Source organism: Phodopus roborovskii, unplaced genomic scaffold, assembly GCF_943737965.1.
Source record: "Phodopus roborovskii unplaced genomic scaffold, PHOROB, whole genome shotgun sequence".
Lineage (NCBI taxonomy): Eukaryota > Metazoa > Chordata > Mammalia > Rodentia > Cricetidae > Phodopus > Phodopus roborovskii.
The window spans coordinates 2,842,456-2,868,290 of record NW_026126444.1 but is presented as its reverse complement, the minus strand read 5'-3'; the positions used below and the strand labels follow the sequence as shown (position 1 = coordinate 2,868,290).

Sequence of the window (25,835 nt, the reverse complement as noted above, 5' to 3'; positions counted from 1 at the left end):
TCAGAAAGTCAATAGAGCAACACTAATTTCCTTCCAAACAGACTGAAGTCTTTTGTGATATAGAACAGACTTTGCAGAACTGAATAGGAGAAGAGTTGAATTGTTCATCAGCTATGGACCAGACAAGTACGAGTGGATGCTGCCCTTGAGTTAGCCTCTCTCCCTCCTCTGCAGCATCAACCCCTCTCTCTTCACAGTCCTTCCCAGCAGTGTACACCCTGCCTTATCAGCTCTCAGCCTCTCTGCCTCCACAACCCTACTTTCCTGCTCCCATGCACAGCTGTGTTCACCATTATTATTATTATTATTATTATTATTATTATTATGATGATGATGATGATGGTGATGATGATGATGATGATGATGATGTATACTCACTGGTTAAAGGTAGATGGATAGATAGATAGATAGATAGATAGATAGATAGATAGATAGAGTAAAAGCATATGTTTCTTAAGGACTCTACAAATTTTGAAATCGCTTCTCAAATCTTCATGTGTGCTGAAGTTAACTTCTTGCCCACTGCCTTCCCCAGACAACTGAAAGTCTATAGGAATGCCACCTCCTGCAACTCTCCTTATTTGTTGCAGAACAGCCTTCAGGTTTTAACCTGGATTTTGAAGTTTCTGGCATCTATGGGTATGTCATACTAGATGGAGTGCTTCCATCTCTCCATGCCATAACCTGTGCCTTCTGGATGAAATCCTCTGATATCATCAACTATGGGACACCCATCTCCTATGCTCTTGAGGGCGACAAAGACAATACCTTCCTCCTGACTGATTATAATGGGTAAGCAGAAGTGGTAGGGTGGGTGTGGCAGGAGGAGCTTCTGATACCAAGTTAGAACTGAATCCTGCTTAGGGCTCACAATCAGACATTGGGGTTGGGGATGAGGGAGCATGGAGGCTTGAATGACAACAATCAGCTGGAACACCTCAACAAGCTCTATGGGAAAGCCAAGTGTGGGTTTGTCATAGGTATTGTTTTATTTTATCTTAACAATGCCCTGAAGAAATACTGCTCCTTCTGCAGACAGAAAAACAATATTTCAGAAAGCCTAAATTATTTGCCATGCCCTGCACCCTGCAAGTCATATCCTGGGAAGATGAGGTCTAACTCTCAAGAGACTGATGCTCTTTTTTACATAGCAGGATATCCATAGACTGAGGGTCTGTGGGAGACAGGTGTATTGAGTGAGAGCCAGTGCACAGCCGCAGGGTACAAGGTGGCATTCTTGATTCTTTTAAGAACAATTAACCCTAATTCCAGAGTCCTTCCCTCTACATGGTCCTTCCAGTTGTATCTAGAGTATTGCTGAGGAGCTACAGACTTGGACAGCCCCCACCACTGGCCACCAGCCCACACTAGTTATTGCTGAGCTGTTCACTGGCTTAAGCTCTGTGGTCCTATGATGACCCTCCACTCTTTTCCACACTTGCATTCCTCAGTGAGGCTCCAAGTCTGCCCCTGCCCTGTGGTCCATGGGGCACTTTCTTCTAAGGTTCACCCATCACTTCGGCCTATTGAGCATGTTGCTGGTCCCAGAGACATACTGGGACTTTCTTCTCAAGCTAAGAGGAGTACCATCATCTTGGTAAAAATCTCATCAAACACAATTCTTTAGTGAACTGGAACTTTCTGGGAGAAAAATCAAGACATTTGTAAACAACTGAGATAGAATGTATATAAAGAGATAAAAAGGGAAAGCATCTAGATGAAACATTGTTTCAAGAATATTCCTTTCCTGTGGATGTTGCTATCGGTGTCTAAAAAGACTTATTCTCCCCCTCCTCTTTCTGAATCATTTCTTCATCTCCATTTGCCTTTGGACACTTTCCACTCTAAACTGTTTACGTCTTTACACCATCCCCTGAGTGCTGGGGTTTTAGAACCCTCCTTTGGTTCTTTTATTTGGGCAGACATATTTAGGATTCCATATGACCAGTCTGCTCAGTTTAATATAGAAAGTCTATGATCCAGGTGGGACAGAATCAGGGTCTGAAAGGAACCCCTTACTGGTTCACAGATTCCCTCTAGGAATGTTCTTCATGCCCTCAAAGACTGAAGCAGCAAGGGGATTCTACAGTAACCCTTTTCAGACGGCCCTGGCCTTGTGACCTAGTCACCCCCAAAGGTTTCTCTTCTTATGCTGCCAGATTGTTGGTTAGGGCTTTGAACATACAAGTTTTGAGGGAACATAGATGCCCAGTTATAAGCCCTGAAATATACTCCCTCCCTATGCATATCTGAAAATTGCTTCTGGTCTTGGAAAACACGTTCTAGAGGGAAACTGTCAGACATTTCAGCAGCTCTCACTCCTTGACTTTCCAAAGGATGCTAAATTGTTTCAAGTATCTTGGCTCACCCTAAGACTTTTTCTCACTCATCAGTGTTTACATTGAGCTAGAATTTTAGTAACTCTTGTCTGCTTCTACAATATTATCAGATGGAGGGTGGAAATAACTAATGGATGACATGAGTAACACACACACGCACACACACACACACACACACACACACACACACACACACACGATAAAGTATAACATGGCCCAAGGAAAGAATCTCTGACTGTAATCTCTGGAATCTTTCTCTCCACAGCTGGGTCCTTTATGTGAATGGAAAAGAAAAGATCACAAACTGCCCCTCTGTAAATGATGGCATTTGGCATCATATTGCAATCACATGGACAAGCACTGGTGGAGTCTGGAAAGTCTATATAGACGGGAAATTATCTGACAGTGGTACCGGCCTCTCTATCGGCAAAGCCATACCTGGTATGTTTTAGCAAAATGAGTATGTGTGTGAGACTTTGGAGGTGGCTGTGCTTACACAGACAGGACACTGGCCAACTTTGTTGCCATTGCTTCCAAAGATCCACAGTTATATCTTTCCCTCACCAAACATCAGTTATCTAGACTATAACTATCCCTGGGTAAACTGCAAGACTGTAAGCCATGTCTTTGGAGATCTGAAGCAAACTGGGCTAGTGTTTATTAAGCTGTCTTCTAAGGAAGCAATTGCTGTTGGTGGACCCTGCTTGCTTGCCTATTGTTTTTCAGGGGCTTTCTGTTTTGTTTTGGGACAGTGTCTACAAACAGAGCCACTGGGCATATTTTCCAGCTTTTGTGTCTGGAAACTATGTCTTTTTACACTGAAACTGTGTCTTTTATCTGCATAAAACTAACTTAGTCAAGCATGTCTTCATAACCACTTCTCTCCCTCTTCCCCTCCCCCCCCATACTTCCATCCTGCATACTTCCATTTTTGTTCTTACTGGAAAGCGTCTTATGTGCATATCTTCTCTTAGAGTTGCGATCTCACAGGTAGAAAGGCTTTCTGCTCTGCTTTTACTCCTGTGCTGTTCCAACCCTGATATTGTAGGCAGCATGTCATTAGGAGGTGCATACCGCCTGCTACATTCACTGAACCTGCATTGAAGGCTGAGACAGAGTTGGCTGGACAATAGGGAGGACCAAAACATCCAAGATGTAAGAAACTTTGAGATCAAAGGCAGGGAGCCATGTGTACTCCATTGGAGCCTGATGGGCTCACCCCTCCAACCACTTTTGAGTGTCCACATAAACTTAATTTCAATCTGCCCTCATTGCTAAGCCGTTCAATAAAGTTACATAGCTTAGCTTTCAATGACACTTTCATTCATTTGTATTAGCTAGGCTTTTGTTACATTAGCATGTGGGAAATAACAAACCATTAGGCCAATTTTCTTCTTTATTCTCATGCTGCCCCTCCCTCTCTTTCTCTCTCTCTCTAGGTGGTGGTGCATTAGTTCTTGGGCAAGAGCAAGACAAAAAAGGAGAGGGATTCAACCCAGCTGAGTCTTTTGTGGGCTCCATAAGCCAGCTCAACCTCTGGGACTATGTCCTGTCTCCACAGCAGGTCAATTCCATTTTCAGTGTATGACAGTAATGAGATACAAAGGTACAAACCTAGTAAAAGCGTGAACAGTCTAATGATGACATATCATATTGTAAACTCCTAATTAGCAGGATTTGTCACTGATAATGGAGAACTTGCTCTGTTAGGCGGATGTAATCTATAGTGATTTCCATTGACAACCCTTTTAGTTTCTCAGTGATGTTCTGACATTTAAATGGGAATGGGCATTTTGTAAAAAATATGTTACTCTCTAGATGGAAAGAACGAGAGACTATGCTTAGAATAGTTGTAAGAACATCCACAGATGGCAAGAGATAGATCTGTATTTCCAGCCAGGCTTGAGTCCAACAGCCTGGGATCCAACCACAATCTTTCTGGGATGGTTTCAATCATGTTGTTCCACTTTACAGTTCATTTCCCTTAACTATAAAGGAGAGGGACAATCTACATAAGAGATTTATGGCAAGATTGACAAAAGGCCACCACACATTTGTGGGATCGTTTGCACTGTGGCAATGGCTTGATAAAATATTCAGTCTCAAAGCCATACTGATAGATGGGGCTGGAGAGATGGCTCAGTGGTTTAGAACACTTGTTGCTCTTGTAAAGGACCCAATACAGTTCCCAGAATCCATTTTAGGAAGCTCACAACTCCCTATAACTCCAGCTACAGAGGATATGATGCCCTTTTCTGGTGACTTCAAATACCTTTACACAGGTGGTACATGTGCACGTGCACACACACACACACACACACACACACACACACACCACATGCGTGCACACACGAATGACTTCTTTTGAAAAATATGACTTAACCAACTTTAATAGCTAGACAAGAAACTATGCAAAGGCTTTCAAAACTTCAGGCAGCCAAGAGTCTTTTAAGTGGGAGATATAGTAGGGACACCTAACCATGTGGATTGTAAACAAGAAAATTCCCTGTTGCCTTGGCAATCACACCATACAAAAATATTCTCCCCTTCACCTCTGCCACAACAATCTGTGGCTATTTCAACAGGGTCATATGTGATGTCAAGCTCCGTTTAAGTAGAAATTTTATCTAAAAGCCTGTTTTAAACTCGCAGGTGAAGTCGCTGGCCAGCTCCTGCCCAGGTGAACTCAGTCGGGGAAATGTGTTAGCCTGGCCTGATTTCTTGTCGGGAATCACGGGGAAGGTGAAGGTTGATTCCAGCAGCATATTCTGTTCTGGTGAGGACTTACCAACTTTGCCATGCCTTGACTCTTCTGAAATGCTCTGTCAAAAACTCATAATTCAAAAATTCTCTTGTGGCCACATCATGGCACCTGTCAATCTGCCCCTTAACTGGGATTTACATCTACCTCATGTCCATCCAAAGGGTGTTTGGAATATTGGAATTATTTCTGTACAGCAGAGTACAAAGTAAGTGGATATTTGGATGAAGGTAACATACGATTAAAAAGATGAGTTTTTGTTGCTTTTACCTTTTTCTAGATTTTTAAATTTTATTTTCATATGCATGTGTTTCCTGAATGTAGTCTATGCACTACATCAGTGCCTGGTGTCCCTGGAGGCCAGATAAGGGGCACTGGATCTTCTGGAACTGCAGTTAAGGATGGTTGTGATTTTCAGTGTGGGTCCTGGGAACAGAACCTGGCTTCTCTACAGAGCAACCAGTGCTCTTAACTGCCAAGCCATCTCTCCAGTCCTGTTTTTGTTTATAATCATCACCAAATTTCTAGGCTCCTATTTGAGATGAGGATACTTTTGTGAAACAGATAAAAATCAGTGGCTGTTCCCACACACATCCTGAACATTCACTCTGGATAACCTAAACCATTTCTAAAACTCATTGCATTGCAATGAATTTTTAAAGTATTGTAGAATCCATGACTTTAAATAATTTACAAGAACAGTGCACTACTATCCCCTGAATGTCGTTTGTTCCTTTAAAGGAACAAACAGACTTCTGTTGAAAGGAGGAAAATTCCCTGGTGATACAAATAAAAACTTTTTTCTTACCATTTTTTTTTTTTTTTTTTTTTTTTTTTTTTTTTGTCAGTGACCAGGGTACCTGAAAACTTGTTTTAATTCGGTCAAGCTGGTTTCCTGCTGGCACAAAAGAGAGTCTGAGCCCCTGAGTCGGTGGCCCTGCAGCTGCATTGCTGACATGCTCTTGCCTGTGCTCTCTGTCCCCAGATTGCCCATCTTTAGAAGGAGTCGTGCCACACCTGAGAACTGCATCGGGAGACCGAAAGCCGGGCTCCAAAGTCAGTCTGTTCTGTGACCCAGGCTTCCAGATAGTTGGGAATCCTGTGCAGTACTGTCTGAACCAAGGGCAGTGGACACAACCACTCCCTCACTGTGAACGTGAGTGGCCTTTGTTCAACTCACTTGGGTGGTTCTGGAACATTAGGGGACCCATTTAAGCACTTGGAGAATGCTAGATAAATGCTCATTATCTACTGTCCCAAACACAGCAAGCATTCATCAATTCCTTGCCCTGTGTAAGAGATTGGGCCAGGACCATGTGGAAGGTAAACAATGAAACCCCGCTCCCCAACACAATCAGCATTGTCATGCTTGAATTTTTCCTTGCAATCCTGACTGACACATACAGAAAGAAATGGAAGGTTGTTAAAGGGGGGACAAATATATAATAGTAGCGAAAAAAAAATAAATAAATAAACAGGACTTAGTGAGAGAGAAAAAAAATAACCAACTTACCCATTAGACATGATGAAATATCATCCATATTGTCTAGTCTCTGCACCCTGGAAAGAAGGTTTTTATAAGATAACTGTAACAGCTAGAACAAAATATTTCATAACTGTCTTCTAAAGACATCAGGAATTATGCTGATGAATAAGGCTTCCTTTATCGGGAAGCCATGGAAGCCATTTGTCACACTTTGTAGTCATCATTTTCTTATTCATATCCCTAATGCTTTCAAGTTAGATGATAATTTTATTGACAAAAGAAGATAATTTTACCTTATGTTTCATACAAACTTTAATTTAAAAAACATCAGGGCTGTTTGCCATATACACAACCTTTAATATGCATTATAATGAGCTCCTTTTGAGCCCTGATGTATCTAGCTTCTAGGTTGTGATCATGGATTACTTTTGGAAGCTAATGATTAATTTTTTAATTCAGTGTTCATCTGTGCTATAAAGAAAAATGTTTTATTATACAGTTCTCAAAAAAATCATTCATAGTGAGTAGATGTCAATTGTACATAATCAGCATTTCAATAAGTATTTAACAAATCCCTATGTATTCAAAGTAAATCGCAAGGCATTAGTGTTCATTAGTAAACCAAAGACAAAATTCGCCCAGTTCCTATGGTACTGATATTCATCTAACATTTATAGATCTAAAATAAAAATTAAATTATACAATGTACTAAATGTACATGGTAAAAATTAAATGAAGAAAAGAAATAGGGAATATTTAGAAGGTGAGTCAGTCATTCGAAAATATGTAAGGTTTGGTTAGTGCATAGTAAAGTCCTGAGCTATGGAATAAGCTATTTGAGGTTTAGTTACAAAGCATTTTGAATGGAATGAGCATGCTTGCAGATGGTTCAGCTTTGATGGGATCAAGGAAATGCTTATAGTGGTCAGATGGGATTGGGGAAGATATGGATAGCAGGTGAGAAGAGAAGATAAATAAAAACTATACGCAGTAGAATCTCATAGAACTGTAGGAGAAGGTAGGGTTTTCATAAGTATAGTGATGATATGGTTTCAGTGAAATATAACTAAGTGCAGTCTGCATACTCTTTGAACACAGATAATGATGGAGATAAATGCATCCAAGGTGGTAGCAAGGACCTAGAGATGAGTGAAATAGGGACCTACAGGCTGGAGAGCCACCCTGAGGTGTGTCATTGCTGGGAGAAGAAAGAGAAACAGCTGTCTTGAGCTGAGCATATCCACCGATTCACTGACTCAACACTATTTAAAATACTAAACTTATCTACACACCGGTATATGTTCTGCAGATGCTGGCCCTATTCTTGTGTTTACATTCTGGCAGAAGTGTATAGTAATGTTTATTTACAATGAATAATAATGATAAAGGCCAGAAAATTAAGGAAGCAGCAAGGCTAAGGGGATGAAGTGGTCTGTATAGCCAAGACTACTACCTCAAGTGAAGAATAGCAGCTGTTGCCCCACACAACATGCTTTGTCTTCTTCTCTGTCTACTTTACTGGACAGGAAGTGCCACAAAGCAGGAATCCCACCTACTTGGTTCACTGCTGTAAGGACAGTGCCTGATGGGTAGTAAGAGTGCCGCGGGTGTTTTTGAGTGAGTGAGTGAGTGAGTGAGTGAGTGAGTGAGCGAATGAGCGAGAGAGTAGCTTGTCTACCGTGAACCAGACAATGTGCCACATGCTGGGAGCATGTGTGTGGTTCCAGCAACATACAGCACTCTCCAGCCAATGCTTGTATGCAACAGGAAAAAAAAGCCATGCCTGAAGCAGCTACTTGAAGCTAGGTTCATGCAAATAAGATGTCCTTTGAGGACCTTGCTCCCACTGCAGTGTGTTTCTCCACCCCATTCCAGGTATTCGCTGTGGGCTGCCTCCTGCCTTGGAGAATGGCTTCTATTCAGCTGAGGACTTCCATGCAGGCAGCACTGTGACCTATCAGTGCAACAATGGCTACTACTTGTTGGGTGATTCCCGAATGTTCTGTACAGACAATGGGAGCTGGAATGGCATTTCACCATCATGTCTCGGTGAGATAAACACTGTCAACTGCTGTGCAGATCCAGTCAATGTTTACAAATCCCACGGCTCTCCTGGCATCCCCTTTCGAACTCCACCCCATCCCAGTAAACCCTGGGCAAGGGGTAATGGCAAAGCAGCTGTTCCTTCCCCAAGCAGCCAAATGTTCCTCCTTTTAATCAAGTTCTATATTAAGAGTGTCTCCACCCCTGTTCTTCTGCTTGCCTACCTATCAGCTGAGGAAGTTGTAGATTCCATTGTTCATTTGCTGTGTAATCACCGTGGTTGCATTTAAATTTTATAAAAACACATTCAGTAGGGCTGGAGAGATTGCTCAGGGGGTTAAGAGCATTGGCTGTTCTTCCAGAGGTCCTGAGTTCAATTCTCAGCAACCACATGGTGGCTCACAACCATCTGTAACGGGATCTGATGCCCTCTTTCTGGCAGGCAGGTACACATGAGGAACACTTACACATAAAATATAAATAAATAAGATTGTAACATACATACAGTGCTATGTGTTAAGTGATACGTAGTAACCTACAGGGAAAAGCAAATGTTTGACTTGTAAGAACAACAAATCCACTGGACTGTTTGTAAGCTGTCTTCATTCCAGATGTTGATGAGTGTGCCGTTGGCTCAGACTGTAATGAACATGCTTCCTGCCTGAACACCAATGGATCCTACATATGCTCATGCAACCCACCATACACGGGAGATGGTAAAAACTGTGCAGGTATTGAAGTCCTTATCTCAGCTGCTGAATTCAAGTATGAACTTCAGGGGTATGTTATTTAAAAATAAGGCAGGCATTTCATGTTCAAAGGCCAAAGGGACAGGTGAAGAACATGACATTCTTATCAAGGACATACAGTAACCACTAAAGATACAGTTAATTGGCATTGAACTTCCTCTGACTTCCCAGTTTCTGGGGCACAAAATGAGCCAATGTTGTCAGATGTTAGAGGAATCTACCTAGTAGAAGAGGAGCAGTATATTCAGAAAAATCACTTGGCCTCATGGCCACAACCAGCATGGAAGATGCTTTTCATGCCTTCACCATCAGCCTCTTTCCTCGGCCTCAGACACACTCAATTGTGTCCTTGGAGAAAACTGACGTCTTCCCTTCCTCAGGGCATCCTCCTCTGTTAGCTTTGGTAATGCTGGCAGACTGCTCTACTCATTGACACCTTCCAATTTCCTTTTAAGTGCAACTGCCAGAAAACAGTGAGATAGAAACTGGCTGTGGACGGCCAAAGCAAAATGATACATTGGAAACAGACAGAAAAGATGAAGGGGTTACATGAGGTAGGGATCCTGTTTCAGGGGTGGGAGGGACAAAGAGGAAGGAGGGGAAGGGGGGACAGGAAGTATGAAACAGCAGCAGCAATAAAAACAAAGCACAGAAGAGCCACACGATGGAAATAGAAATGTAAACTAGATTGTACACAGGTAACTTCTTGGCTACAGACAGAGAACCTTGAATGTCAACATCTCCATCATATTATTCTCAGGCTGGAAAGATAGATCTGAGTGCTATCCCTGTACTGTTTGAGAGCAAGATGTAAAAACGTCCCAGAGCAAAATCCTATTTAAATGCATTTCCTCTCTTTAAAAAAAAAATCAGTCTTATATGGAATAAAACATAAGAACATTGAAAAAAACATTTCCACTCAACAAGAAAGGAAAGTAATCCTGAAAATACAAGAATGTGGCCCTTAAAATAAATTAACACAGGAGCCAGGGAACAAGTTCAAGACGCATCTTATGCCTGATTGGAAGCAGGCTTACTTATTATCATTTCATGTCCCCACAGAGATTAAGGACATAACTTTAATTTCTGTTTTATAACCCACCTTACAAACTCCCCATAAGTAACTTTTCTCTGTGTTTAACATTAGATAATATCTGCTATGGAAAATAGTATTTGGACCTCATTTATTCTGCTCACTTGGGATATTTTTCCAAAATTCAATCCTATAATTGCAATTACTTCCTGAGATTATTTCCTTTAAAATCCTTAGAGGGCTGAGAGTATAGTTAAATACTAGAGCAATTGCCGGGCATACTCTATGCTAGGTCTCTAGTGCTAAATAAATAAATAGACAAAATCTTTGATTTCCGTAGCCTGGATGATCTTGAAAAAGATTAAATCAACACAGTCTCTCCCTCCTCCCCCCTTTTATGCTACTTGTAGGAAGGTCAAAGGACAATTTGAAAGAATCAAAGCTTTCCTTCTACCAAGTGGGTTTTAGGGATTGAATTCAGGTCATCAGCTTTAGCAGCAATGAAGATTATACATTTTTATAACAGCTTGAAACCGAGTTGATTGCTGCTTTTAACTGTGTCTGATGGGATGAGGTGAGAAGGGGAAAGCCTTCGGAGACACGTGCACAGGGCCTCACTGCTTCCCATTAGATAACTACCTTCACAGCCACATAAAATTTCCATTGTTTCAGTATTCATCTCAATTTCAAAATATGATTGTTTAGAAGCTAACGAGAAAGTTTGGCAGTTAGTTAAAAATATGCATTGCTCTATCACAGGACCTGAATTCAGATCCCAGCACCTACCCTGGGCAGCTCATAAATATCTGTAACCCAGTTCCAAAGATTCTGGCACCCTCTTCTGGCCCCCATGGGTACCTACACACACAGAGAGAGAGAGAGAGAGAGAGAGAGAGAGAGAGAGAGAGAGAGAGAGAGAGAGAGAGAGAGAGAGAGAGAGAGAGGGACTAGGAGAACATACTGCTCTTGAACAAGACCTGAGTTTGATTCCCACAACCACACACTGAGCAGCTCACAACTACCTACAAACACAACTCCAAGGGGATCCAACAGCCCTGGTCTCCACGGGCTCCAGCACTCAGGCATGCCACACAAACCAGACACATCATTTAGACTAATAAAACAAATTATTTGAAGACAATAAGACTAACCTTTAAACATACTCTTTAAGTGCTATCCAGTGTATTTTCTGGCTAATGCCCAGCAAGTCTGTGACCTTTGCCCCATGTTCACAGTTGCCTTAACTGCTGTAGAATTCTTTTGCTTTGAGACTTTGTATGGTTGTGTGAGCACCACTTAATAGTCACACAAACTTTCCTTCAAGAGCCTGTAAAATGTAAAGCTCCAGAAAATCCAGAAAATGGCCACTCATCGGGTGAGATTTACACAGTGGGTGCCGAAGTCACGTTTTCCTGTGAGGAAGGTCACCAGCTGCTGGGAGTGAGCAAAGTCACCTGTTTGGAGACTGGAGAGTGGGATCACGTCAGACCAGCCTGTGAAGGTACACTGAGGAAATGGCTGGGATTATTGTGTTGGGCAGTTCTAGAAAGGTAAAATGATTGACATGGTAAGTTCTGGGTCATGTCAGTCTTTCTTCTGAGAGCCAGATATCGGGCTCCAGTTTAGACATGACATGGAGATAAAATCTGAAAGTCATGCACTCTCGGGGGAGCTTTGTATGGAGTCTCAGGAAATCACACTTTTGTTTCGATCCTTGCAGCCATTTCCTGTGGTGCCCCACCTGCTCCTGAAAATGGTGGTGTTGATGGGTCCGTGTTTACATATGGCAGTAAGGTGACATACAGGTGAGCGCCTAACTTTAAAGGTATAGTGCAACACTCACTCCTTTAATCCCAGCCCTCTGGAGGTAGAGACAGGCAGATATCTATGAATTTGAGACCAGCCTTATCTACAACACAAGTTTAAGATATCCAGGGATGTTACACAGAGAAAGCCTATCAAAAAAAAAAACAAAAACATAAACAAAAAATGTAATACTCTTGTTAATGTCATGTCAGCGGTAGTAGAGTACTCCCACGCTTGTTCATGTAGCGTATGCTGCAGCCAACAGCAGAAGGCAAGAATGGATGCCCAAGGTTATCTATCCTTCAACCTCTCAGCGCACAACATGGTGTGTGCATGGCTGCCCTCACACATAGAAACACACACACTCACACATACATGTTATACACTCACAGTTTTCAAGTGTGTAAAGTAGAGCTCTTCATGTTCAGTCATGTCCTCTGTCTTCTCCAGGTGTGATAAAGGGTATACTTTGGCTGGAGATGAGGAGTCAACCTGTCTCGCTAGTGGTTTGTGGAGTCATTCGTCTCCTGTGTGTCAGCTGGTGACGTGCTCCAGACCTGAGAACATAAATAATGGGAAATACATCGCAAGTGGGCTCACCTATCTTTCTATTGCTTCGTATTCCTGTGAGGATGGCTACAGGTAAAGCCTGGCCCACCAGCCTGGCCCCCTAACATGTCCTGCTGTTCCTAGGCATGAGCTGACTTTCAAAGCAAATCTATAAACATAGGGGCATTCTCAAATTCATGTTCTTCTTGGAGCCTGACTTACAGTAAGTGTCAAGGAGGTGGTCAGTCTGTGACTCCAGGAGTCCTCCAAGCTCAATTGCTGGAGCATCCAGACTCTAAGGAGGAAAGCCAAGTTGGTTGTGGAGTGCAGCATCATCCCTTATGAGATGCCTCTCCATAAATCTTTTTTATATACACACCTTATCAAGATTATATTGAGCAGTATGTGACATAGCGTAAGAAAAGCATGGAGGGTCTTAACTCTGTAAGAAGTTCAGTTGACTGAGTGTGTGTGTGTGTGTGTGTGTGTGTGTGTGTGTGTGTGTGTGTGTAAACGGAAGGAACAATAAAGTCAGGCTATACCTAGAAAGACGGTCAACAGGTTCTGAAGTGAACAGATTAAGTGGATTGGAAGTAAAGAATTAAGGGCCACTGAGATGGCTCAGAGGATATGAGTTCCAACCCTGGGACCCATGTGATGGGAAGGAAGAATTAACTCCTTCAACTCCTTCAAGCTGTCCTCTGACCTCCACACACACACCCAACAAATAAAGAAATGAATTTCTTATAATTTTTGAAAAGAACTAATCAAGGCTTTGAGAATCATGCTGGAAGCACGAGGTGGGGGGTGGGGGGTGGAGTAAGCCATGAGGTGGGATACAAAGTTTGTGAAGTCAAACGAGCTACAAAGCCTAAATTCCAGGTCTGGTGGCTCTGATCGCCTGTCTGTGCGGGTGTGGACAATAATTAGTCTATTAACCCTTCTCATTCCAGTTTTCTGCCTGTCAGAAGTCTTGGAGCTCCTCCTCCACCAATAGGCACATCAGACTTGAATTTTGCCACAGGTGGTTGTAGGTTTCTTTACCCATTCATAATTTTAAATGGTCTGAGCAAATTTCTCTTCTGCTCATATAAAACTATACAATGTAAAGACGCATTATTTTGTGCACTGAAACTCATCATGCATCCCATGTTTTCTTCCAAGTTCCATTTCTCCACAGCAGTAAGCAATCACTCTGAATGACCTGAGCCCTCTTTCCTATCTGTAGTTTACAGGGCCCATCCCTCATTGAGTGCACTGCTTCAGGCAGCTGGGACAGAGCACCACCGACCTGTCACCTCGGTGCTCCTGCGGAGAGCCCCCCAGTCCTCAAAGATGCTGTCATCACTGGGAGTAACTTCACCTTTGGGAACACGGCCACTTACACGTGCAAAGAGGGGTAAGTAAAGCCTGTGAAAAGAGAAGTGTGGAACAGTAAGGACAGAAATGAAACATCCCAGCAGCCAAGCCTGACAGCAGAGAGGAGGCACACTTCCCTGTGCAAACAGGGCCTCCCTGGAATGTACTATAATTATCAAGTTGAGATTCAGATAATAGCTTGAGAAGTATTGGTCCTTGCCTTTATTCCCAAAACTCAGGAGGCAGAGGAAGGTCTAACTCTCAGTTCGAGGTCAGCCTGGTCTACAGAGCTAATTCCAGGACAGCCCAGGCTACACAGATACTCTGTCTTGAAAAACAAAAAAAAAAAACAAAACACAAACAAATAAACAAACAATAAAAAGCGATAATAGGCAATGAGCAATGTAGTGCAAAATCTCTTTATACTTTAACCAAGAATGTGGAAAAGCCATCGAAGCTGGCATGTATCTGTCTATTGTCCACAAAAGCGGAACCTAAGACTTTAAGTCACAATATAAGGATGATAAATCAGTGGGAGAATAAAAACGGTAGGGCTTGGCATTCTCCATTTGAATGATCTTACTTTGTTGAAGGATATTTGGAAAACCAGGAAACAACTGACAAAGGCTTTACCTCGTGGCCTCACTTACAGCCTCAAGCAAGGAGGCACTGAGTGTGGTTAAGGCCCAGGTGGTGTTCCATTGTGGCCACTGTGTTTCTTCTCTGTCTGCACTTTCTCGTTAAATATTTTCCTTATCCCCCGTGTTTGCACACTCTGGAGTGTCCGCAGTCCCTGCTCTCTGGATTTCTGCTTCAGCTCTGTCCTTCGATACCTGTGGACCCTCGGGGAAGCAGCAGCGTGTCTCCTCTGTGTCTTGAATGTCCCCCTGAGTCAAGCAGGTTCACTAGAAGCTAGGATTTGTGAATGTCATGAGGGAACAAAGACTGTGATGAATGGCATAGCTGGACAGATAAATCAATGAAGCCTTAACTGGTGCCGGGATGAGAGGGAACAGACTCTGAACTGTGGGAGCCACATTCCTGTCATCTGTCTAGACTCTTCACCGGCACGTGGTGACAGCATGCTCTTGAGATCCTCAGCTTTAAATACTGACATAAAAACTTCCAGAAATCTTTAATTAAAACAAACAAACAAAAAACTGATTCTTAAAAGTGCAAAAGCTGTGAACATTGGTGGGACCCCATATCATGTTTCCACACATGTGTATTTTGTGCTGTTTACCTGGAGTTTTGAATATCTGTATCCTTGGGTGTTTATCATTTCTTCTAGGAAGAAGTGTTCAAAATCCTTGCTTCCAGATACATTACTGAAATGCTTAGTCCATGGCGGCTGCCTGTGATTTTGCTTCTTTTTCCTATCTGACTATAGTTTAGTCTCTGTTTAGGACTTTTCACCAAGGCTCCTAACCCCCACACTCACTGCCTCTAGCAACCACCATTTCATTCGAAACTTCTGTAAGATCAACTTCTTCAATTCTAGATTTTAGTATCTTAAGTGAGCAAGAAATCTCTCATATGTCAGTGCAGGCCTGGAGAGGTGGCTCGGAAGCTAAGAGCACTGGCTGCTCTTCCAGAGGACCCAGGTTTCACTCCCAGCAACCACGTGGTGACTCATGCAGTCCATTAAGTACAGTTCCAGGGCATTTGATGCCTTCTGGCCTCTCAGGCACTGCACACCTGTGGTACATAGACACACATGCAGGGAAGACCTCATACTTGTAAAATAAAAATAAATAAATGTTTCAGTGTCAATGCAATAGCGACTTTGGGAACACCCACTGCAGACTGACTCACATAAGATTTGGGCCCTGGAGCAAGGAGGGTCAGTCGGTAAAGTGTCTGATGTGCAGACATGAGGACTTGAGGGAAAAGGCTAGATGTGACTAATTAAAGCAATGTATGACTATCATATAAAATGAGAGAATTTAAAATCTGTATGCAAAAGTTCCCTGTAACTTCACTATCTAGAAAAGCAATCGCATTGACACTTTGTTTCATTTCTCCCCAGAAGTTTGTATATATTTTTGCTATTAACAGTCTCTTATCTTTTCTTCACAAATTATTTGCATTGTCAGATGGGGTTTTATGTTGGCCTGTTACTATGTCTCTCCATCTTACCATGGTTTATCTGCACAACAAATAAAGATAGCTATATAAGTTGTATCCAACCCATTCACTTGAAGAGATTTTTAGTTTATTCAAAGAAATTTCTTATGAATTACTTTACATGGTTACATAAGAATCACACATTACTTTATTAGTCATAACAGGCTTTTCCCCCATCTGGGTTTCGGGGCTCGAACTCGGGTCCTTATGCTTGCACAATGAACACTTACCAACTGAGCCATCTCCCCAGACTCTTCTACAAAGATGAAATTTGGAAGAACTACCTTAGAGCTACTTCTGGGTCTTCACAGGTGATGTCTGTGGATTCTTTTTTATCAGTGAATAAATGGAAACTGGATCTTCCCATGTAAGTCTCATAGCTACTGTGGAAAGATGATGGGTTTGAATTGTGATGCTTTATATACACATGAAGCATTAGTACAAATACGACTTTATCATTGTAATATGATCATTGTATGAAGTGATGGGCCCCTGCTGGCAGTCCATAATACAGGAGGGCACTGTCGTCACTGTTTCCGCACATACCCACAGTCACAAATCACTACCCACTTGTGACCTTTTATGAAAGACAAAAATCAACTCTTAACAGACAGTCTTCCTTTTCTGGACTTCAAACTCTTGATGATAGAAAGGTCCTTAAGCCCTTTTGTGGATGCCATCCTCTCCTTGGAGTCCCTTAGGAAGCAGCAAGACTGGAGGGGGTTTCCTGTCTTGTTCCCTTCCCTTCTGGCCACAGTTGAAATATACAGAAGTAAAAATATCCAGTTTTTTTTTAAATCACCTGTGTTCCATCGCTGAGATAAAAGTACATGTAGTTGTTTTTTACTCTTACTCTTTGCTCCTTGGGGGGCCTGCCACCCAGCTCCCAAGTAAATACTTGGAGATTTAGTCCTACTTATGGATGCCCAACCTTAGCTTGGCTTATCTCTAGCCAGCTTTTCTTAAATTGCCCCATCTACATTTTGCCTATGGACCTTTATCTTTCTGTATTCTATACACCTTTCTTTACTTCTTACTCCATATCTGGCTGTGTAGCTGGGTGGCTGGCTGCTGATGTCTTCCTCTCCTTTTCCTTTTCTTGTTCCTCGACCTCTTCCCTAAATTTCTTCTGTTTATTCTTTCTGTCCTTGAACCCTGCCTCTCCTGCCTAGGTATTGGCTGTTCAGCTCTTTATTAGGCCAATCAGGTGTTTGAGACAAAGTAACACAGCTTCACAGACTTAAACAAATATAATATAAAAGAATGCATCATTAAACAAATGTTACACAGCATAAACAAATGTAACCCATCTTCAGCTAATATTCCACAAGTACACCTTAAATTTTTGCTATAATGAAATCAATTTATGAAAGAAATATGATATCACAAATTATCCTGGAAGCCATTCTCAATATTCTTCTATTCTCAAGGTAACAATGCCTATTTTGCTTTTAATACATACACGTTTTGCATAAGCAAGTATACTCTTAATTTACATGTTTATGTGTATTTGTACATATCATTTTATTGAAGAAATAACATTTAAATTTTTTTCATCTTCACATAAAAATCACTTCTTTAACTAGTTACTTTATTCTTATTATGTATATGTATGTGAATAATCTCTCTCAGATACATGGTAGTCAGTGGAACTGCCTTCCCACATCTATAAAATATGACCTATAGGTCCGTGTTGCCCCTGGGCTGCGGAGATGGCTCAATGAGTAGAGTGTCTGCTGCTCAGTGTGAGGACTGGGTTCAGATCCCCAGCACCCAGGTGAAAAGCCAGTGTGGCACAAATCATAAACCCAGTGCTGGTGGAGGCAAAGACAGGCAGATCCTGGAGGATCTCTGGCCAGCCAATCTAGCCAACGCAGCAAGCTCCCAGGTTCAGTAGAGAACTTGTCCCCAAAAATGAAACTGCAAAATAACAGAGAAACAACTTGATGTCATCATCTGCCCTATACACACACACACACACACACACACACAGGCACCATCTCTAGATTACCCATATCTCTACTGGCAGGAGGCTAGTTTGTTCCCACTTTATGTGCTAATAAATGCAGAGCTGCACTGAGCAATTCTGCATGTTTCCTGACACATATAAAAATGGAATGGATATCCCCAGCTTAGACACTGCAAGTTGTAACCATGATCATGATCATGAGATTTTCACATTTTGAGCTTTTCAAGATAGTAACAAATGGCCAAAATAAAAAGTGACCTTGCCAGCCCAATTAACGTGTAACTTACAAGTGCCTGCCAGCAGATGGCAACAACACCTTCAAGTAAGAAAACCGTAAGGTTCCTAACATAAACAGCTATCTGGAATTTCAAATCTATTTTATCAAAAGGAGGTAGGAAAGAGAGGAGAGGAGAAGGGAAGGGGGGAGGAGAACATGAGAGATCAGGAAAGTCAGTTGTGGGAAGGACAGAAAGGAAAGAGATACCTTGATAAAGGAAGTCATTATGGGCTTAACAAGAAACCTGGCACTAGGCATATTCCCAAGAATCCACAAGGATGACTCCAACTAAGAATCTAAGCAATAGTGGAAAGGCTAACTTAAATGCCCTTCCCCTATAATGAGATTGATGACTACTTTAAATGCCATCCTAGAGCCTTCACCAAGTAGCTGATGGAAGCAGAAGCAAAAATCCACAGCTAAACACTGAGCTGAACTCCTGGGATTCAGTTGTAGAGAGGAAGGAGTGATAAGCAAAGGGGTCAAGACCATGTTAGGGAAACCCAGAGAAACAGCTGACCTGAACAAGTAGGCGCTTATGGACTATATAGACTGACAGCTGGGGAACCTGTATAACCTTGTGAGCTGACTCTCTGGATTCTTTTTTCTACCAGCTACCCCAGGGGCCTCAGCTTCATATTAATTTCTCAGTTTGAAATGTTTCGCATGCAAAGTAAGCACATGAATTCAAATGTGAAATCTATATCAGATACAGAATTATAATTAGCTGGGGCCTCATTTTTTTCTGCCCAGCACCTCTGAAGACACAGAAATGAACTACATTTTTAAAGTTCACCTTGTCAGCAAACCTCCTTCTAGAGATGTGGATCCCTGCCAGACACTGCAGTTACTAATTCAGTTCCAAGGCTGTTTCTTTTCCTCTCTTGTTCCTTTCTTTGTCTGATCCAAAAGCAATCACATCATTCATTGGCAAGCTTCGCTTCTCTGGTTTCAATTTTTTCCTCTTGTCGGGAGCATGAAGGCTTCCTTTCTGGATAGCCTAGCTATGCTTTTAAAATGATATCTGTTATGTCTCATCTGGTATTATAGATTTGTGGATTATGTGATAGCCGGAACTAGGACTCCATTCTCATCCTCTCTGTGTTTTCCATTTCTATTTTCCTCTCAGGGGCTTGTCTGGCACACCCTCTGCATCTTGGTATATTAAAAATAGCATCATTGTATCCACGCCATGACTTCTATGTAATATGACCTGTCTTGTTATCTCCTTCCACATGCTGAGATGCTCTCAGCCTCGTGAAAGTGGAGTTTACTCCCTTTCAAGTCTCAAGTCTGCCTTTCCTCTGCCCTCCATACCGTATAAGTCACCCAGACCTCCATACATCACGAATGTGCATATATTCTTACTGTTGTCTCACGGTTGTCATTTTAATATAATATTTTTATTAGTTCTCTGGGGAATTTCATACATGTATACAATGTCCTTTGACCGTATTCACTCCTCCCCAACACTCCTCTAGTATCCACCCCTACTCCCTAAACCCTCCTCCCAACTTCAAGGCCTTCGCTTTGTCTTGATTTTTTTTTTTTTTTTTTGCCACCCACTGAGTCCAATTTGTCCTGCATATATGCATGAATATGAAGCTGTCCCCTAGAGTGTAGGCCACCTACCAGGGACCACACCCTTAAAGAAAGCTGTCTTTCCTTCTCTCCTTCACTTAGCATCTGTCAATAGCTCTTCAGCTAGGGAAGGATGCTAAACTGTTGTTTGGCTTTGATGGAGTCTTTCCCTGAATCGTGGGAACAAGACAAGTTCTCAAATTTACAGTGAGTGAGTAGGCAAGAACTTCAAGAGACCAGAGTAGAATAATGAAGACCAGGAAAGAAGCAAGCAGCTTCATCAAACTCACCATTCCCAATTTATCTTCTACCCAAACATTTATGTTTTCTAAATTTGTATCAATACCCAAATGCCAGGTGAGAGGTGCTTCCGTTTCGCCAAATATAGGGTGGTCACTTGTTTCTCGTTTTTTTTTTTTTTTTTTTCCTTCTTAGGTTGGCATTCATTGGTGTGAAACTCAGAGGCATAGAAGGGTTAATGATGTCATTTAAAAAAAAAAAAAACCCACTGAGTTTCCCTCTTGGTTCTTCTCACACATAAGCTTCTAAATGCAATTATTGGATCTATTGAGGCAGCAGCTTTGATCTTTGATTGTTGTTACGAATTAAAACAAGATCAATTACTGATGCTTCTTCACACTTTCTATTATTGTCTTTAATCTGTAGCTGTTTAATGGGCTGCTCTTCTCTTTTAGAAGGGAATCTAATGCTGCTCTCCAAGTTCACTCATAAAGCTCCCAGGGCCCGTGCTGGCTAGTAAGCTTCTTCTAGGTGTGTGAATCCAACTATTGAAAAAATGTATCTGGAAAGTATTCTGTCTGTTTCCAAAAGACTCCTGTGGATCGCTGGGGTCCTGTGACATCTTTGGAATACTGATGGGCTGTTTTACCTGGAACACAGTGTAGTTAGTGTGTGTGGTTGATTTTTAAAGAAAGTATAAAAGATTGCTCCCAGGACATCTTGAATGAAAATACAAAAGGTTACAAAGAGTTTAAGTGAATATTCCTTCAACTTAGGTTGATTCTAATTCCAAGTTTTTCTCACATTTTAGACTTTGCCCAGTTTCACATTTTCTTGCTTTGGTAGCTGGCAATTATAGGCATATGTTATCAACTGAAAATGTTTATCATACTCTGAATAATCCCTCAACAAGATAAGGGAATAAAAGATACACCCATAGTTGTAATACACTTTCAAACTTCTAACAGAATTAAATAGTATAAGCAATTTGGTTTTCTTTTTTAAGTGATTATGCTATAGCTTATAGTAATTCCCCTTTTGTGTCATTTAGAATATATATATCCTCCTTTATCAACTTTAAGTTTTGACATTTAAAAAAAATTATTTGTCTTTGTTTATCACCTAGACTCACTTTCACTGAGCACATTGTCTAGTGATATAAAGCCCAGGAATGCTGGCACTTACATTACAAAGGCCTCGGGAACCCCATGTTGGCACAGGAAGAGACCACACATGAATGTATCTTACAACATCCCACAGTTGGGCTTCTGCAAATAAGCACTTCACTGGCACAGTATCTGGGCCCCAAGGAAGTGACTGTCCCACAGCCAGCTGCAAAGAGTCATGGTGAAAAATATAAGTGTTAATTGGAGTACTTAAAATCATTGCTCTTAATCCAGATGGGGGGATAGTGAAGATTCTAAAAATAAATTCTTTACATTTGTTTATTTTAAAAGCATGTATTCAGTGGTCATTATCCATTCTATTAGAAAGCTGGTTTGCTGTGATTTTTTTTCCATGAAGAAAAAGCAGTTGGTGGAGAGTTATCAGAAGGTTAAGGGTCAGAGTCTCTATCAAGTGCTGCCAAATTATACGACATTGTTTCATGTTCTCAAGATGCTCTGTGGAATGAGGAAGGGTCTGGAGACAGATGCTTCTGCCTCAGAGCATCTGGAGCCAGGCAATAAAGGCAAAACTTTATGTGCAATGGATTCCTATAAATCAGAGCTGTCTGGGTCTGTGCATATGAACTTCAGCAGTGCCAGCCACATCAAAGGGTTGGGAACCATAATGACGCATGTTTCAAAGTGTGTGAATGATCCAAGTCGAGCTGTAAAACAACAGGAGCCTTAGTAAGTAGACCTTCCACCCAGGATGTGTCCTGCGCAGGAGCAGTCAAGTCAGTAGGCCAGGCCTGTTGAGTTTTAATTATAAAGTCATGCTCTAAACATACTGCTATGGATGCCTCCCTGTAATTGTTAAGAAAGATGTCATCTAAACACATGCTAAGTCTATATCTATTTACAAAGAACTGACTGAGGTCTTCCTAAACTACCAACTGAAATGGCTGTAAGTGGAAATTTCACTCAGCTATCCTGAGGGTATCTAAGTTTATTCATGTAGACACATTTCTGTGAGTTGCATGGTCATGACCATAGGTGGGGTGGATGTATAGCATTCTACTGATGTCTGTCATTTTTGTTGACTTTTCCATCAGTCGCCTATAGATATTATGGATATTTCTGGTGAGGATAATAGAATCCCAATTTTTATCTAGTAGACTTTTTCCTTTTAGAATTAAAACGGACCTCAGTGATAGTTTTGATTACTAAGGACTTAAGAATCGTTGCCAAAAGCTGGGCTAAATAATTTGTACTGTGAAAGCTCTGTGGAGTTTCCACGACATACCCATACACAGAAGTCTTACTAACTTGTCTGAAAAGAGAAAGAGAGAGAGAAGGAGAGGAAGAGAGAGAGAGCAGCATTGTGGAAAAGATGTAAGTGTTGGAATCTAGTCGCCAAATTTGGACCTCACATCCTCTGCTAACAGCAGGGTGATGTTAGACAAGTGACTGGGCCTGTCTGATTCATCACTCATCAGACTACAAGATGGACAAGCCACGATGTCTAACAAGGATTCAATTAGGCACCTGGCTAATTTCATTCCCTTACTCATCATTGGTATCAAAATGACAGACTGACTGGATGTTAACTACCCCTTCAAAATGTTGTCTAAGAGTCTGAAACTGAAAGTCAGAACGCCTCGGATGTGGTTCCCCTAATAGCTCACAGCCTACTGGTTTGTTCTGCTTTATTGAGATAGCTCTGGGGAGCATATCATCAATGTATGAGCAAATACCTGGAACATAAAGAAAGGCTGGGAGCTATTGGACAAAAATGTATCCATACACTTATTGTATGGCATAGCCATATACAGAACAAAGCTTTTTAACTCTAACCACATGTGCAGAAGTTTTGAAAACACTGGAGCCTAGAATTATAATCACTGTTTTAAAGTTCACTGACTGGAAGTGAGCAACTATAAGCTGTAATAAATATGGCTCATCAAAGCTTTTTGAAAAGTGAGTATTAAAATCCACAGACTAACGCTATCAAAACTATGGAGGCCCAATATTGAATTGAGTCAAAAGAACCAAAACTTATACCTTGTTTTTATTTTAAAAATGTAAAATAGACAGGACCTTGGATCAGGCTCAGCTGATAAAACAAGGACCTGGGTTTGATCCCCAGCACCCATGTAAAAAACTGGTGTGGGTGTTAGTGGCGTGGCCTGGGGCTCACTGGCCAGCCAGCCTAGCCTAAGCAGCATTCTTCAGGTCCCAGGGGAAAACAAACAAACCAAAAACTCCCTCTCAAAAATAAGGTACAGGGCTCACGATAAATGATCATGACCTCTGACCTCTGCAAACACACAGCACTTGCACACACACACACACACACACACACACACACACACACACACACACCTGTAACAATCAATCATTAGAGATCTTTAAATAGCAGAAATCTTAACTTCCTTCTGATCAGCATTAAAGTCTTTTGATTAATATGCTTAATATCCAGATGCTAAATATTATTATAAAAACAAAGAATAAAAGCAAAATTAGTATTGAAATGATTTAAAAAAAAATGAAACGAGACAAGGCAATGCCTTTTCTCAATACTACATTGACTTGTTCCTTTCTCCTCCATCCCATAGCTTCACCCTTGCTGGACCTGACACCATCATATGCCTAGCCAATGGCAAGTGGAATTCAAGTAACCACCAATGCCTGGCAGTCTCCTGCGACGAGCCCCCCAATGTGGACCACGCCTCTCCAGAGACTGCCCACCGACTTTTCGGAGATACTGCTTTCTACTACTGTGCAGACGGTTACAGCCTGGCTGATAATTCCCAGCTCATCTGCAACGCCCAGGGGAAATGGGTTCCCCCAGAAGGCCAGGCTATGCCACGCTGTATAGCTCACTTCTGTGAAAAACCTCCATCTGTTTCCTACAGCATTCTGGAATCTGTGAGCAAAGCAAAATTTGCAGCAGGCTCGGTAGTAAGCTTCAAGTGCATGGAGGGTTTTGTGCTGAACACGTCGGCAAAGATTGAATGCCTGAGAGGAGGGCAGTGGAGCCCTTCTCCCCTGTCAATCCAGTGCATCCCGGTGCGGTGCGGAGAGCCTCCAAGCATCATGCATGGCTATGCTAGTGGAGCAAATTACAGTTTTGGCGCCATGGTGGCGTATAGCTGTCACAAGGGATTCTATATCAAAGGGGAGAAGAAGAGCACCTGTGAGGCCACCGGACAGTGGAGCAGACCCCTGCCCACCTGCCACCCTGTTTCCTGTAGCGAGCCACCTAAGGTAGAGAACGCTTTTCTGGAGGTAAGTGACTCACTGACAAATGATCGGTGACTTTCACCCCTCATAGGGCTGTCTACCATCGCTAGCCCAGTGTCTAGGAGTAGAGACAGTAGACATATTGATTCCTGGAACAGAAGTAGCTTGAAATCTATACACGGTGTGTATTGCATAATAATGAGTCAAGATAATTGTGAAACCTTACTATGTGTGTGTGTGTGCTCTAATTTTTTTTATTTTATGTGTATGTGTGTTTGCCTGCATATATGGCTGTGCACCATGTATGTGGCTGGTGTCTAAGAAGACCAGAAAAGGGCAACAGATTCCATGGGACTAGAGTTACAGACAGTTGTGAACCTTCATGTGGGTCCTCAGAATTTAATCCTAGTCCTTTGGAGGGGCAGCCAGTGCTCATAACCACCGAACCATTTCTCCAGCCTCTTCAGTATACAACTTTCTGCATTATAGTAAGCTGTAGACATTCCAAGGCCTTTGTAATCTTTTCTTGGCCTTAAATATGGAGTTGGAGTAAGCCAATTTTAATGAAAACCATTTTCCTTTATGTAATTCATCACCTAAACGGAACTCAGAGATGTTTATTGTCACTCTGATTTTTAAATGAAATATGAGGTGCAGTTTTGCATTGCTCTTTTGAGATATCTAAAGGTAATTTCAGCATTATTTAAGCATGATACAGACATGATCCACTTACCCGCTAAAAAAAGAGTCTTTCTAGTAAGTGTTCTAGGAATTCAAGAATGAGGGCTGTAGCAATATCTCAGGATGTAAAGTGTGTTCTGTGCGAGAGGTAGGCTGTAAGCTTGATCTCCAAACCCCAGGGTAAGAAAAGTCAGGCACTGAGCTGCACACCTGTAACCCCAGGCTGACTAGGCAAAGATGGGTGTCTTCAGGGATCACTGGCTTGCCAACCTGGCCTGCCTGACAAGCACACCTGTCAGCCCAGTGTTGGCCAGGCAGAGACAGGGATCTTCAGGGATCCCTTGCTTGCCTGCCTGGTCTGCCTACCAAGCAGTAGTTAAAGACTATCTCAAAGAATGAATTAATAAAATCAAGATGAATGGCATCTAAGAAATGACACCTGCGGTTCACTCCTGGACTCCACACACAGGTGTCCACATACACCAA

The 25,835-nt window shown here is 41.9% G+C and overlaps 1 protein-coding gene across 1 annotated transcript in view; it reads left to right on the top strand.

Annotated features, from left to right (window-relative positions):
• The window catches only part of Svep1 (sushi, von Willebrand factor type A, EGF and pentraxin domain containing 1), a 158,601-nt gene that overhangs the window by 106,708 nt on the left and 26,058 nt on the right, over positions 1–25,835 (top strand). The window contains exons 26-37 of the mRNA XM_051187853.1: positions 591–792; positions 2,605–2,780; positions 3,779–3,903; positions 4,992–5,115; positions 6,086–6,256; positions 8,462–8,635; positions 9,241–9,360; positions 11,736–11,912; positions 12,132–12,216; positions 12,668–12,859; positions 13,995–14,165; positions 24,041–24,713. Of these exons, the coding sequence (XP_051043810.1) occupies positions 591–792; positions 2,605–2,780; positions 3,779–3,903; positions 4,992–5,115; positions 6,086–6,256; positions 8,462–8,635; positions 9,241–9,360; positions 11,736–11,912; positions 12,132–12,216; positions 12,668–12,859; positions 13,995–14,165; positions 24,041–24,713 (2,390 nt within the window). The remainder of the gene's footprint in view (positions 1–590; positions 793–2,604; positions 2,781–3,778; positions 3,904–4,991; positions 5,116–6,085; positions 6,257–8,461; positions 8,636–9,240; positions 9,361–11,735; positions 11,913–12,131; positions 12,217–12,667; positions 12,860–13,994; positions 14,166–24,040; positions 24,714–25,835) is intronic.